The 14,319-nt window shown below is 45.0% G+C and overlaps 1 protein-coding gene across 2 annotated transcripts in view; it reads right to left on the reverse strand.

The window, feature by feature from the left end:
• The window catches only part of DYNC2H1 (dynein cytoplasmic 2 heavy chain 1), a 310,341-nt gene that overhangs the window by 40,884 nt on the left and 255,138 nt on the right, over positions 1-14,319 (reverse strand). For both annotated transcript variants that reach the window (XM_081098792.1, XM_081098791.1), the window contains one exon: positions 2,455-2,544. In XM_081098792.1, the coding sequence (XP_080954918.1) occupies positions 2,455-2,544 (90 nt within the window). The remainder of the gene's footprint in view (positions 1-2,454; positions 2,545-14,319) is intronic.

Raw genomic sequence — 14,319 nt, forward strand, 5'->3', positions numbered from 1 at the left:
CACGAATTTCATGCATCGGGCCTCTAGTACTTTCATAAGAACCCCAAAGCAGGCATTTTCCTTTAATAATAGGACTTCTAATTTTCCCTGTCTACCATGCTCTCATTCCTTTCTTTCACACCTAAGTAGCTACATTGCTCCTCTAAACATCACCAGCTGCTCTGATATGTTTCTATGAAACAGAGAAAGCACATATGAAAACAAAGCTCCTAGCAGACCCTGAAACGGATGGCAAGTGAGCCCCAAACTTTAAAGCTTAACCTTAGGGAAGTAGATATCTTTGTACATTTATAATTGAAAAAATATTAAGGTCTGAAAACAAAACAATAAAAAGAAACCCTAAGTGGTGATAGAAATAATGAATATTACATATTTCCTGTTTGGAAAGATAGAAAATAAGCTATGATTAAGCCTGAAAGTTATTTGAGGGTTAGGAGGGCATGTCACATTACAATAAAGGCTAAATGGCTATAAAGCTTTTAAGAAAATTACACTATAGAATATTTTTCAGTTTTGATGACCAGTATTCAATACATTCAATATGAATAATCATGTCAGAAAAACATAAAAATGTAGGTAAAATTCTTTTCAATATTAATTTCAGTATCAACAATATATCACTATGTACACATAGTATAAATATTAAATGAACTTAAAACACATGGTGTAATATAGGATACTAGTTGCAGCAAATATAGTTTTTGCTCTTTATAAAAATAATCTAAAAAAAGCAAACAATACTGACATATATATATATGAAGTTATAAATTATCATAGCTGTGCAATTATAACATACAAGACCTTCAGAGAATTTCTACATTCTTCTAAGAACACCCATTGGCTATTTGCCCTTCCTCTCTGCCTTCTCCATTCTCCTTCCCTTCTTTCCCTTCAATTTTTCAGCATTTATTGAAAGATGATGTCCAGGCATATACACAGCAGGCATATACACAGCTAATTTTAATCTCATTTTCATGTCCAGTAACTTTTCCTCCAATAATACAACAACTTAGAGACTGGTTTTACTAGAGGCCTAACAAACATTCAGATGAGTCCCGGCCCCAACAGAGGATCCCATTTGTAGGCTGGCAGGATAGAGTATGAAGAGAAGAAAACAACAAAACACCGCCTGGTGGAGGTGTCTAGACAGATGAGAACAGATGGAATCAAGCTCTGAGGATGAGCCTTCAGCGGCAGAAGGTCAACTTGCTTTGTATTAGAAGAGAAGTGAGGAGGGTGGGTTCAACTTAGGTGGGAAGAAGTGCAGGAATTTTCAGGTGGTCATAGTGCATAGCTTGCATTTTCTCTGTAAAGGGAAGGTGTTCTGCTTAGGAAAAGGGGAAGCAGCATGGGGGTCTTCAGAAAAGTAATGAAGGTTTGAAACCTTCGTTGTGGAAAACAGCAGCAATGCTCAGGGTACACCCAATGCTGAAGCCTTCATATCTGAAGTTTCACTAGTAGAGCTCGGCAGCTGGTGCACTGACAGAGACCGATCCAGTTGAATGGTTCTCAGGAAAGATAAAGCATGGAGGAAGTCAGTGAGGGTCCTGGGGAGAGACTGGGTTAAGTATGGGCTGTGGTTCCACGCTGGCCTGGGCAGGATCAGGAAAGAAAGAGACAGACTGGGAGAACACTGAGCAGGAAGGGTCTGGAAAGTCTAAGGCAGCGAGAAAGTAAGAGGGAAATGTGCTTGTGGTAAAGGAGGGATATGTACCTTCTAGGGCTCAGTGATGCAGCACAATGAGTGATGACAAGGTTAAAGATGCTGACAGGAGTGCGCACACCTAACAAAAGCATGGGTGAAGACTGCTGCACCTGGAAGGACACTAATCAAGTTACTCATATGATATTAGAAGTTGATGTGATTTAAAAAAGGCTGTTTGTGAAACAGGTGCCACAGCAGAGGATGAAGTACTCAGACATCAATGCAAAGCCTCAGGCAAGGGGGATACACTGCATGCACCAACCAACGTGCACCATTTATTATTATTAAAATAAAATCACTCTTCTTCCCTCTATATCATCCCCGTTCTATTGAATTTTCCTGCAGTTACCTAATGGGATCACTCTGAAAAATAATTGATCAATTTGAGGGGAAAAAAAAGAAAAAGCAGCTCTCTATTGGGGAGTGGGAGGGGTTGGAGAGAGAGGAATAACATTCCCTAAAGGAAATCAGTCACAGCTGAGTCAGTTTCAGTTATTCTCTGTATAATCCATCTGTATTGTAGACTTTTCTCTAAATTCTCCAAAATTATGAAAAGACACAAAAAGCAGAAAAAATATACTTAAAATGGTATATAAAATAACAGATGAGAAAATAAAAATTAAATGGTTGTTTATGTACAAAATCATAATATTCTCACTAGTTGCTAGCAAAAAAGTTATCTCAATGTGTGTGTATAATACAACAATTGCACAGTCATGCAGTGAAGTTACTAAGTGATTTAGTCTTACCTGTATTGCAAGGGCACGAGAGACAAGCCCTCGGAGGTACTGTAAAGGGTCTTCTGGGCCTTCCCACTTGCTCTGCCACGTGAGAGGACACTGCAATTTAAAAAGGGTCCAAATTAAGCTTATATACACAATATTATATATTTTCAATAGCCAAGATATGGAAGCAACCTAGGTGTCTTCAGACAGATGAATGGATAAGGAAGCTGAAAGTCAGCCATAAAAAAGAATGAAATCTTATCATTTTCGACAACATGGATAATCCTAGAGAGCACTATGCTAAGTGATAAAAGTCAGACATGGAACAGCAAATACCATGTATATGGTATTAACTTATATGGGGAACCTAAAAAAAAATACAAACAAACTCATATCTACACTAATAAAAGACAAAGATGCAAATTGACCATACCTTCACTATGCCTTAAGCCACGCCCACCAGCCAATCAGAGCGACTATATGCAAATTAACCCAACCAAGATGGCAGCTGGCAGCCACGGAGCTGGAGCAGGCAGGAGGCTTGGGTTGCTCCAGTGATGCAGGAAGCCAAGCTTCCCGCCTGCTGCGGCTGGCTCTGAGCTCCACTCAAGGCAACAAAGTTTTAATTATAGAAGATAGGTAAACCCCAGATACCTCCTTTCAGCCAGCCGTGGCCATGGAGCTGGAGCAGGCAGGAGGCTTGGTTGCTCCAGTGATGCAGGAAGCCAAGCTTCCCGCCTGCTGCGGCTGGCTCTGAGCTCCACTCAAGGCAACAAAGTTTCAAATATTGAAGATAGGAAAACCCCAGATACCTCCTTTCAGCCAGCCGTGGCCATGGAGCTGGAGTGAGCAGGAGGTTTGGGTTGCCCCTGGCGATGGAGAAAGCCAAGCTTCCCGCCAGCCCTGGCCGGCTTTGAGCTCCACTCAAGGCTACAAAGTTTCAATTATAGAAGGTAAATAAATCCCAGAATGAAAAAAAAAGAAAAGAAAAAAAGGAGAGGCTGGGAGCTTCTGTCGCCGAGGGGCTTGGCCAGCCTGAAAATGTCCCTCAACCCTCACCCAGGCTGGCCAGGCACCCCAGTGGGGACCCCCACACTGAAGGGGGTGTGACCAGCCTGCAAACACCCATCAGTCCCTTACCCAGGCTGGCCAGGCACTCCAGTGGGGACCCCCACCCTGAAGGGGGTGTGACCAGCTGCAAACAGCCATCAGCCCGCCATCCAGGCTGGCCAGGCACCCAATCGGGACCCCCACCCTGATCCAGGACACCCTTCAGGGCAAACCAGCTGGCCCCCACCCGTGCACCAGGCCTCTATCCTATATAATAAAAAGGTAATATGCAAATTGACCCTAACAGCAGAAAGACTGGGAATGACTGGTCACTATGACACACACTGACCACCAGGGGACAGATGTTCAATGCAGGAGCTGTCCCCTGGTGGTCAGTGCACTCCCACAAGGGGAGCTCTGCTCAGCCACAAGCCAGGCTGATGGCTGCCAGAACAGCAGTGGTGGCAGGAGCCTCTCCCACCTCTTCAGCAGCACTAAGGATGTCTGACTGCAGCTTAGGTCTGCTCCCTGCTGGTACGTGGACATCCCCTGAGGGCTGCCGGGCTGCCAGAGGGATGTCTGACTGCCAGCTTGGGCCCGATCCCCCCAGGGAGCGGGCCTAAGCCAGCAGGTGGACATCCTCCGAGTGGTCCCAGACTGCGAGAGGGCATAGGCCGGGTTGAGGGACCTCCCCAAGTGCACAAATTTTTATACACCGTGCCTCTAGTGTGTGTGTGTGTGTGTGTGTGTGTGTGTATTTGTTAAAATATCTGAGGATATTTTTCCATTGATTTTTAGAGAGAGTAGAAGGGAGTGAGGATGGGGAGAGAGCGGGAAGAAAACACAAAACATTGATTTGAGACACACAGTTTTTTAAACCCAAAACACTTTTTAATATTAAAACTAGAGGCCCGGTGCACAAAAAATCTGTGCACTCAGTGGGGGGTCCCTCAGCCCGGCCTGTGCCCTCTCGCAGTCTGGGACTCCTCGGGGGATGACAACCTGCTGGCTTAGGCCTAAGCTGGCAGTCAGACATCCCTCTGGCAACCCAGGAGCCCTCGGGGAATGTCCACTTGCAGGCGGGGAGCAGGCCTAAGCTGCAGTTGGACATCCTTAGCTCTGCTGAAGAGGCAGGAGAGGCTCCCACCACCACCGCTGTACTGGCAGCCATCAGTCTGGCTTGTGGCTGAGCAGAGCTCCCCTATGGGAGCAAACTGACCACCAGGGGGCAGTTCCTGCATTGAGCATCTGCCCCCTGGTGGTCAGTGTGTGTCATAGTGACCAGTCATTCCCAGTCGTTCTGCTGTTAGGGTCAATTTGCATATTACCCTTTTATTATATAGGAGTGCCTGGCCAGCCTGGGTGAGGGGCTGTTTGCAGGCTGGCCACAGCCCCTTCAGGGTGGGGGTCCCCCCCTGGGGTACATGGTCAGCATAGGTGAGGGGCTGACGGTCATTTGCAGGCAGGCCCCAGCCCCTTCAGGGTGGGGGGTCCTGCTGGGGTGCCTGGCCAGTCTGGCTGAGGGGCTGAGGGCCATTTTCAGGCTGGCTAAGCCCCCCAGTGGGGACCCTCACCCCATGAGGGTGTGGCCAGGCTGGGTGAGGGGCTGATGGCTGTTTGCAGGCTGGCCACGGCCCCCAGCCACCCAAGCTCCCAGTGGAGGCTGGTTGGAAGCAGGTATCTGGGATTTATTTGTCTTCTATAATTGAAACTTTGTTGCCATGAGCAGACACCTCAGCCAGCTCAGGGCTGGCAGGAAGCTTGGCTTCCTCCATCACCCGGGCAAACAAGCCTCCTGCTTGCTCCAGCTCTGTGGCTGCCGGCCGCCATCTTGATTGGGTTAATTTGCATATAGTCGCTTTGATTGGCTGGTGGCCATGGCTTAGGGTGTAGCGAAGGTACAGTCAATTTGCATCTTTGTCTTTTGTTAGTGTAGATTGAAATCAAAGTAAACTGTACATAAATTTAGGAAAGATTAATAGGCCCTGGCCAGTGTGGATCAGTGGATAGAACATTGGGCCTGTGCACTGAAGGGTCATGTATTTGATTTCCAGTCTAGCGCAGGTACCTGGGTTGCAGGTGTCATCCCTGGCCTGGTAAGGGAGAATACTGAAGGCAACCAATCAGCATGTCTGAGAGACACACACTGATTGACTGCCTTCTGTGCCCTGACTAAGGCCAGAAACAGAACCTACAACCCAGGTTCTGACCCTCACCTTGGAATCGAACCTGTGACCCTTAGGTTCATGGGTCAATGTTCTAACCATTTAGCAACACCAGCCAGGGCAACAGACTCATATTTTCTGAGAATAAACTGATGGTTGCCAGAGGGAGGATGTGTAAAAAAGGTACAAACTTCCAGTTATAAAATAAATGTCACAAAGATATAATATACAGGCCAGGGAACATCCTATCTAATAATAGACAAACATGGTAATTAACCATACCTCTGCTACGCTTCCCATTGGCTAATCAGCAGGATACGCAAATTAACTGCTAACAAAGATGGTGGCCGGCAGCCACGCAGCTGAAGCGAACATGAGGTTTGCTTGCTCCAGTGATGGAGGAAGCCAAGGTTCCCCGCCTGCCACGGCCCAGCTCTGAGCTCCAGAAGCAACAATGTTTCAATTATAGAAGCTAAACAAACCCAGATACGTGCTTTCAGCCGGCCACGGCCTCAGAGCTGGAGCCGGGCCTCAGAGCTGGAGCCGGCTCTCAGCTCCAGTGACAGCTATAGAAAGTAAATAAATTCCAGAATAAAAAATAAATAAATAAAAGGAGGCTGAGAGCTTCAATCACCTGCCAGCCTGAAAACAGCCCTCAGCCCCTCACCCAGACTGGCCAGGCACCCCAGTGGGGACCCCTACTCTTAAGGGGATGTGACCAGCTGCAAACAGCCATCAGCCCGCCATCCATGCTGGCCAGGCACCCAAGCGGGACCCCTACCCTGATCGGGGACACCCTTCAGGGCAAACCAGCCTGCCCCCACCTGTGCACCAGGCCTCTATCCTATATAGTAAAAGGGTAATATGCAAACTAACCCTAACTGCAGAAAGACTGGGAATGACTGGTCACTATGACACACACTGACCACCAGGGGGCAGACGCTCAATGCAGGAGCTGCCCTCTGGTGGTCAGTGCGCTCTCACAGGGGGGAGCTCTGCTCAGGCACAAGCCAGGCTGATGGCTGCCAGTACAGCAGTGGTGGTGGGAGCCTCTCCTGCCTCTTCAGCAGCGCTAAGGATGTCCGACTGCAGCTTAGGTCTGCTCCCCGCAGGCAAGTGGACATCCCCCGAGGGCTTCCGGACTGCCAGAGGGATGTCTGACTGCCATCTTAGGCCTGATCCCCTGGGGAGCAGGCCTAAGCCAGCAAGTGGTCACCCCCAAGGGGTCCCAGACTGCGAGAGGGCACAGGCCGGGCTGAGGGACCCCCTACCCCCGAGTGCACAAATTTTTGTGCACCGGGCCTCTAGTAGTCAATAATATTGTAATAACTTTTTACAATGACAGATGGGTACTAGACATATAGTAATGATCACATCATAAGGTATATAAGTGTTAAATCACTACGTTGTACACCTGAAACTAATATAATATTGTATGTCAACTGTATGTTAATAAAAATAAATTTTTTTTAAAGTGATAAGATGCCACTTCTGAGATTAGGTTACAAAGTACTGTGATTCCTGCCTAGCTCACTCTTACTCTCCCCCTTCCTCACTCTAAGTGAAAAGTTACCGAATTGTGAGTGCCTCATAAAGATGTCCATAGAGCAAAGAACTGATGTGTTCAGTCCACAATCAGAGAGGGCCTGAGGCCTGCCAACAGCCATCTCACAGATGCTCTTAGAAGCTGTGAGATCTGCAGCACTGATTGACCCTGATTGTAGACTTGACGGAGACCACGAGACAACTCCCAGCTAAGCCTCACCCACAGAAGCTGTGCCATAATTTTTTGTTGTTTTGTGCCACTAAGTTTCAGGGCAATTTATTATGTAGGAGTAGATAACTAAGAGAATTAATGGTATCAGTCTCAGGTGTAATACATTAATTCTACCACTGGTAAGTCCTTATTCAGCCATTCAGCATTACTTACTGAGTGCCTACAATGTAAAGGCATTATGAGACCCTTAATGTTATAGAGCTTATAATTTACTGGGGGATAAAGAAAAATATATTATTCAATATAGGAAGAATATTACATAGTGTTGAATTCTATGTAGAGACATACAATATGATAAGTGATATAAGTAATATGACATGATAGTGATATGATAGAAGACTATGGGAATAAAAGAAAAATTGTAGTCTTTAAATAGCAACAGAAGAAAGGTAGAAAGAACCAATAAAGGAGATATACCACTAAAATCCCTTGTGGTGCTTTACTAATGAGTTATAGATCATGTCTGCAGTTCTTAGGATAAAATAATTTAATCAAAGAATTCTTAAAAGAGGTAGCTGAAAAGCTCTGAAAGTAGTATTGGATTTTGACTAAAGGTAGAAAGAACTGGAGGGAACTTTTATAAGCTAACATTTATTGAGTGCTTACTCTCTGTTAGCAACTGTGCTGAATGCTTGATGGGCACCATCTCATATAGTCCTTACAATAATCCTCAGAAGCAGGTGGTATTGTTACTTCCATTTGACAGAGAGAAAACAAAACACAAAGAAACAGCCGGCCCCAACTCACAGGCAGGTAAACGGCAAGTCCAGATGTGCACCCAGGCAACTTGGCTCTAAAGCCGGTTTGCCAGCATCAATACTGCCTTCAACATATTTCCATTTTTATATTGCTCCACCTATACCACACCATTTGAAATTAAACATAAGTGATAATAAATATTATTTGTTACAAATCTACTCAAAATGAGAATTAAAAGTATAATCATGGGCAAACTAAGGGTTAGAATAGGTTTGTTTAACTAAACTTGAAGTTTTTTAACAAATACATGGGAAACTTGAACACAGGTCTAACCCGAAATGTAACATATTTTTGGTATCCCATGTTTTTCATGAAAGATATCATAGAAGCTGAACAGGATATGAGCAGGTTATTCATTTGTTCATTCACTATTTCAAGTTTCCATTAATTGTTTATTCAGCAGGCATCTATTAAATAGCTGCTATTTGGAAATATTTTGTTAGATGCTAGGGATACAAAGTTATAAAACAACTAAAGGCCTGGTGCATGAAATTCTTGCACTGGGGTGGGGGGGTTTAGGAGGGAGGGTGATCCCTCAGCCCAGATTGTGAGAAGGTGCAGGCCAGGCCAAGGGACCCCACTGGTGCATGATCGCGGCCTGGGAGGGATGCGGGAGGTTGGCCAGCCAGGAAGAGACCACAGGAGGGCTCCAGGGCATGTCCGGCCCCACTCACTCAGTCCTGATCGGCTGGACCCCAGCAGCAAGCTAACCTACCAATTGGAGCGGCTTCCCCTGGTGGTCAGTGCACGTCATAGCAAGTGGTTGAGCAGCCTTTGCATATCATTAGCATACTATGCTTTGATTAGTTGAATGGCTGACCGGATGACTGGACACTTAGCATATTAGGCTTTTATTATATAGGATTCCTGTCCATAAAAGGTTGTGCTAAAGGGGGAAATAGAGAACAAAAGAGACAGCTACAGATGATACTGTAAGTTTTCTGATCATGACAAGCACTGTTCTACAAAACACAAAGGTGTACCCACCTTTGGTGTACCCACCAAACTGCGTATAAGGGCAAGAGTCAGGAAAAGCTTTTCAGGAGAGATCATGCTTGAGGTGAGTCTCAAAAGATAAAGAACTTATAGTCAAGTAAAGAAAGACAGCAGGAAAAGGAAGGCACACAAGTAACGAAAACACAAGGGACCTGGAACAATGATTTAAGGAGGAGACCAAGAAGTGTTTGAATGTTGTTTTAAGGAGTTTAAACTGGAAAGCAATGCTAACCTAAATTAAGCTTCACCCAGCAAAGTGACACAATCAGACTTGGGTTTTAAAACGATTACCCTAGTGAACTAGGGAGAGCAGGCTTAGGGGAGTGAAACTGCAGTCAGGGAAGTCTGGAAGCTGCTGTAATATACTAGTAGGCATGGACCAATGCGGACCTGCACGAGAAGGATAGCAATAGCAAGCACTTCTGCAGCGCTTACAGGGGCAGGCACTGTTCTAAGCATTTACTTATTGTTAGGTCTGATCAAATAATTGAATCAATACCCGCTCCCCTAGGAACTGGCCTTTAGACCACTTCACAACTGATTCCATTTCTCTGAGCCACATTCCACTTGCTAAGACCACATTCCACTTGCTAAGACCATTATCCTTCCCCTCCCGACCTTCCCAGGATCCAGATCTTCCCAGAGAATTCTTCACCCAGCAAAGACTGGCTGGAGTCCTTTAAAACTTCTGACTCCCTGTCCCTGCATGCTGGCATCATTTTGGGGCCCAGCCCATCTGGTATCCAGATGACCTAACAAATTTGTAATTCTTTACCCTTTGGGCTTTATGTGTTCCTCCTTCAGCGACCCTAACATTTGGTGCCGAAACCCAAGAGGGTTCCACGGGAAAGGGGAGCCATTGCCCCGGCTTTGGTCACCCTGCTAGGCAATGGCAGCTCATCCTGGACTTACCTCCAAATCCTACCCATGGTGACACGATCGCAGGCCTCAATTAGTCTCCCTCCCTTGTGGGCCCTCCCAAACCAGCCAAGGACGGTGCCAGATTGGGAGCCTCTCCTTTGTCATTGCTGGCCCTCCATCCCACACAGGCCAATTTTCCACAGTCTCCAGTCTTCTGGTCTTCTGCCCACTCACTCTCACTGACTTCTCAAAAGTCCTCTCGTCTCGAAAGTCCTAGCGCTAGGCCAGAAGAGCCCTCAGCCATTCGACTTTGGGTCCTTCTGGACTGGGGATGCCCAGTCTGGAGGGTCACCCCTCATTTCTCATGGTGATCTGTTTAGCAGTGGGGATGCCTACCCTAAACAGTCCCCTTTGGATTTGTGGCCTGTCACTCATCCTCCCTCTCTCGTGGACCACACTACACTCCCACTGCACACTCATGGGGGAGATCAGGCCCAAGCACCTCATTTTCTTTGTGACACTGTTTGGCCACAACATAAACTAGATAATACGTCTCAATGGCCTGAAAACGGCACTTTCAATTTTAACACATTGCGCAATTTATTTACTATTGTTTAAAATCCTCACCTGAGGATATTTTCCCTTTGGTTTTCAGAGAGAGTACAAGGGACAGAGACAGAGAAAGAAACATTGATGTGAGAGAGACACATTAATTGGTTGCTTTCACATACACCCCAGCCAGGGCTGGGGATCAAGCCTGCAACCTTGACTGCAATTTAAGCTGGGACCCTTCAGTCCCAAGGCAGATGCTCTTTCGGCTAAGCCAAATCGGCTAGGGCCACATGGCACAATTTAGAGAACTGCTGTCATCGCAATGGAAAATGGTCAGAGATTCCTTACATCCAAGCCTTTTTCACCCTTCAGTCCCCACCCTCTCTCTGTCAGTCCTGCTCTACCCATCAGATTCTTTTCCTTAACACAAAACATCATACCCCTAACATTTCTAATCTGAATCTACTTTTGACCCAGCAGACCACAGACCTTCACCCCCTTACACATCCCCTCCCTTACCTGATGTAGATTCCGAAAACCCAGACCCTCCTAACTAGCAACCACCTCTCCCCAGGCTCCTGAGAGCCCAAATTCTGAGAACAAGAGCTCCAATACAGACTTTTCCCCACCTAACACTCAATCTCGGGCACCCAAAGACTGGCTTCCTCAACAGCCACTTCTATTCCCACTCCCATTCTACCCCTGAGGGAAGAAGCAGGAATTGAGGGTACTGTCTGGGAATACATCCCATTTTCCATGTCCAACCTTGCACAGACGGAGAGGAATCTTGGGTCTTTATCCATCAACCTGACCACCTTTCCCAAGGAATTTGAGTACCTGACCCAGTCCTATGACCTGACCTGGCAAGACATCTATGACATCCTGTCCTCCTCTCTCACCCCAGAAGAGAAAGAACACATTGGGGTAGGAGCTCGGGACTATGCCCATGGCCTCCACAGACAGGACAAGGTGGCCAACCCAGCTGATGCTGAAGCGGTACCCCAAATTGACCTGAGATGGGACTATCAGGATAATTCTCCAGGGCACCAGCTCTGTAGCCATATAATCACCTGTGTCATTGCCGGACTCAAAAAGGCTGCTCATACTAGTAAGATGGTCAACTATGAAAAACTGGTTTGCAACCCCCCCTCAAAAGGCCTGGTTAACCTAGCCTTTAGTCTTTAATAATAGAGATGAGGAGACCCAAATCAAAAACGAAAGCGAGATCAGGCTAAAGGTGAGGCCCAGAAGGAGGCCTTTCAGCTCCTAGCCACTGCTCTCATGAACCCCAAACGAAGTGCCGGTCCTCCTACCGAGGGTAAGTCAGGGGCTAAACCTCCTTCAGGCCGATGCTTCAAATGCAACAAGGAAGGACACTGAGCCAAGACATGCCCAAACCTGAGACCCCCACCTAGTCCCTGGCCAAGGTGCGGAAGGGAAAGCCACTGGAAATCAGACTAGTCTGGCCCTCCAGGACAGAACTCAGCCAGTCCAGCAAGGCCACCCTCTGGATCCGGTTTGGAGCTTCCAGACCTCCGGGGACTGGCCACTGTAGACTGAAGCTGGCCAGTCCCTGATAAGGCCCCACAGACATACATCATCAGGACAGAGCCTCAGGTAGTGGTTATGCTGGCAGGTAAGCCAACCTCTTTTTCTTTTTAAAAATAATTCGTTATTGTTGAAAGTATTATGTCCCCTTTTGTCCCAATTCCCCTCTCCATCCGCCCCCACCACCTGCCCCAGGCCTTCACCACCCTCTTGTCTGTGTCCATGGGTTATGCATATATGCATACAAGATCTTTGGCTGATCACCTTCCACCCACTCACCCTCTCCCACCTTCCTTCCGAGATTCTGCACTCTGTTCCTTGCTGCTGTGTCTCTGGATTCACTCAGTTCATCAGTTTATTTTGTTCCTTAGATTCCACACATGAGTGAGATCATGGGATACTTGTCTTTCTATGACTGACTTATTTCACTGAGCATGATACTCTCCAGGTCTCTCCATGCTGTCTCATAGGGTAAGAGATTCTTCTTTTTACTGCTGCATAGTCTTCCATGGTATAAATGTGCCACACTTTTTTATCCACTCATCTACTGATGGGCACCTGGGCTGTTCCCAAATCTTAGCTATTGCAAATTGTGGTTCTATGAACATAGGAGTGCATACATTCGTTCTGATTGGTGTTTCAGGTTTCTTAGTATATAGCCCTAGAAGTGGGATCACTGGGTTAAATGGCAGTTCCATATTTAATTTTTTGAGGAAACTCCATAATGTTTTCATTAATGGCTGCACCAGTCTGCATTCCCATCAGCAGTGTACAGGGGTTCTCTTTTCTCCACATATGTCAGACACAGTAAAGAAAATATCAAGTACTGAACTACTTCCTAAATTACATTAATTCATATCAGAAAATATTGAACTTGTCACATTCAAATTTAACAAAACATTAAATTTTTATCGTAAAATAAATGCGACAGCACTGGATTCAGTTTTTGGTAAAACTCATTAGAAAGTGAAATGTCAGAAACTAATTTACTGATATTGTCTTAGTTAAAGTCAGCCTCATCTCATTTGAGTTTCCCCAAACACCCTGAAATATTTCCAAAGACACTATCTACGATATAATTGAAATGTGCTTTGCAAAACACATTTTTCATCTTTTGAAAGAAATTTAACAAATTCATTTTCATGCAAATTATAAAAATGTTTAAAAAATAATATTTCAGAGGCTGCATTTCTTACTTCAAAGTGTAATGTACAATACATAATTTAATAAATTTATAATGATATTGTCTACATCTTACATAAACACATTTTAATTAAGAAATAAGTCAATTGATCCTATCGCTATGCAAAATATGTAAATACTTAACAGATCTTAAAGGGTCAAGGGAAGAGGAAGAAATGTTATAAGGAATTAAACATCAATGACCTCTCTCTAAAATATACTTTGGCTTAATCAAGAAAAGTATTTCTTATAACAAAGCCCATTTAGTTTTTTGGTATCTTTCAATATGATTTAATGTAAGACACATTGTATTACAATCATAGAAAATAATTTAAATTATTCATTTTTTCAAATGCTGTGTTAAAGGTCACCCAGAATGATTGACAGTAGAAGTGAAACAAACAAAAAAAGGGTTTGCCAATTACTTTTTATATTCTTCATTAATATCTTACAGAATCCTCTCGAACTACTCTATTCCATGCCCTAACCACCTGTTGAGATGAACAGAGTAACCTATATGATGTTCCTACATCTATAAAATCATTTTGCACAATACCACCAGATGAATACCCTAAGAGCTATTCTTTACACAATAAAATTCCCCAATGTAACAGTAACAAAAACAGCTAACAGTTGTAGGGTGCTGGCCATCTGCCAGCACCTTACTCATAATTTAATTTAAGTCTCACAACTGTCCCATGAGGTGGGTACCTTTACTACTCTAATTTACAAATGAAAAAAGTAAAGTTAGAGAGGTTTAAGGGACCTGCACAAAGTCACACAGCCACTAAGGGATAGAACAGGATTCAAACAGCAGACCTATTTTCGAGGCCACATTCATAGTCATTTTGCTACATTATTTCTACATAAAAACATCCTTATTGCCTACAGCATTTAATTCACTCTTTTCTTTGGCATTAAAGACCTCAAAATCTAATTTAACTTGAATTTTACTATACTTCACTGTATATCATATTCTTATAGTTATTCTCCTAAATT

The sequence above is a fragment of the Myotis nattereri genome (assembly GCF_964212035.1).
Source record: "Myotis nattereri genome assembly, chromosome: 9".
Classification (NCBI taxonomy): Eukaryota; Metazoa; Chordata; class Mammalia; order Chiroptera; family Vespertilionidae; genus Myotis; species Myotis nattereri.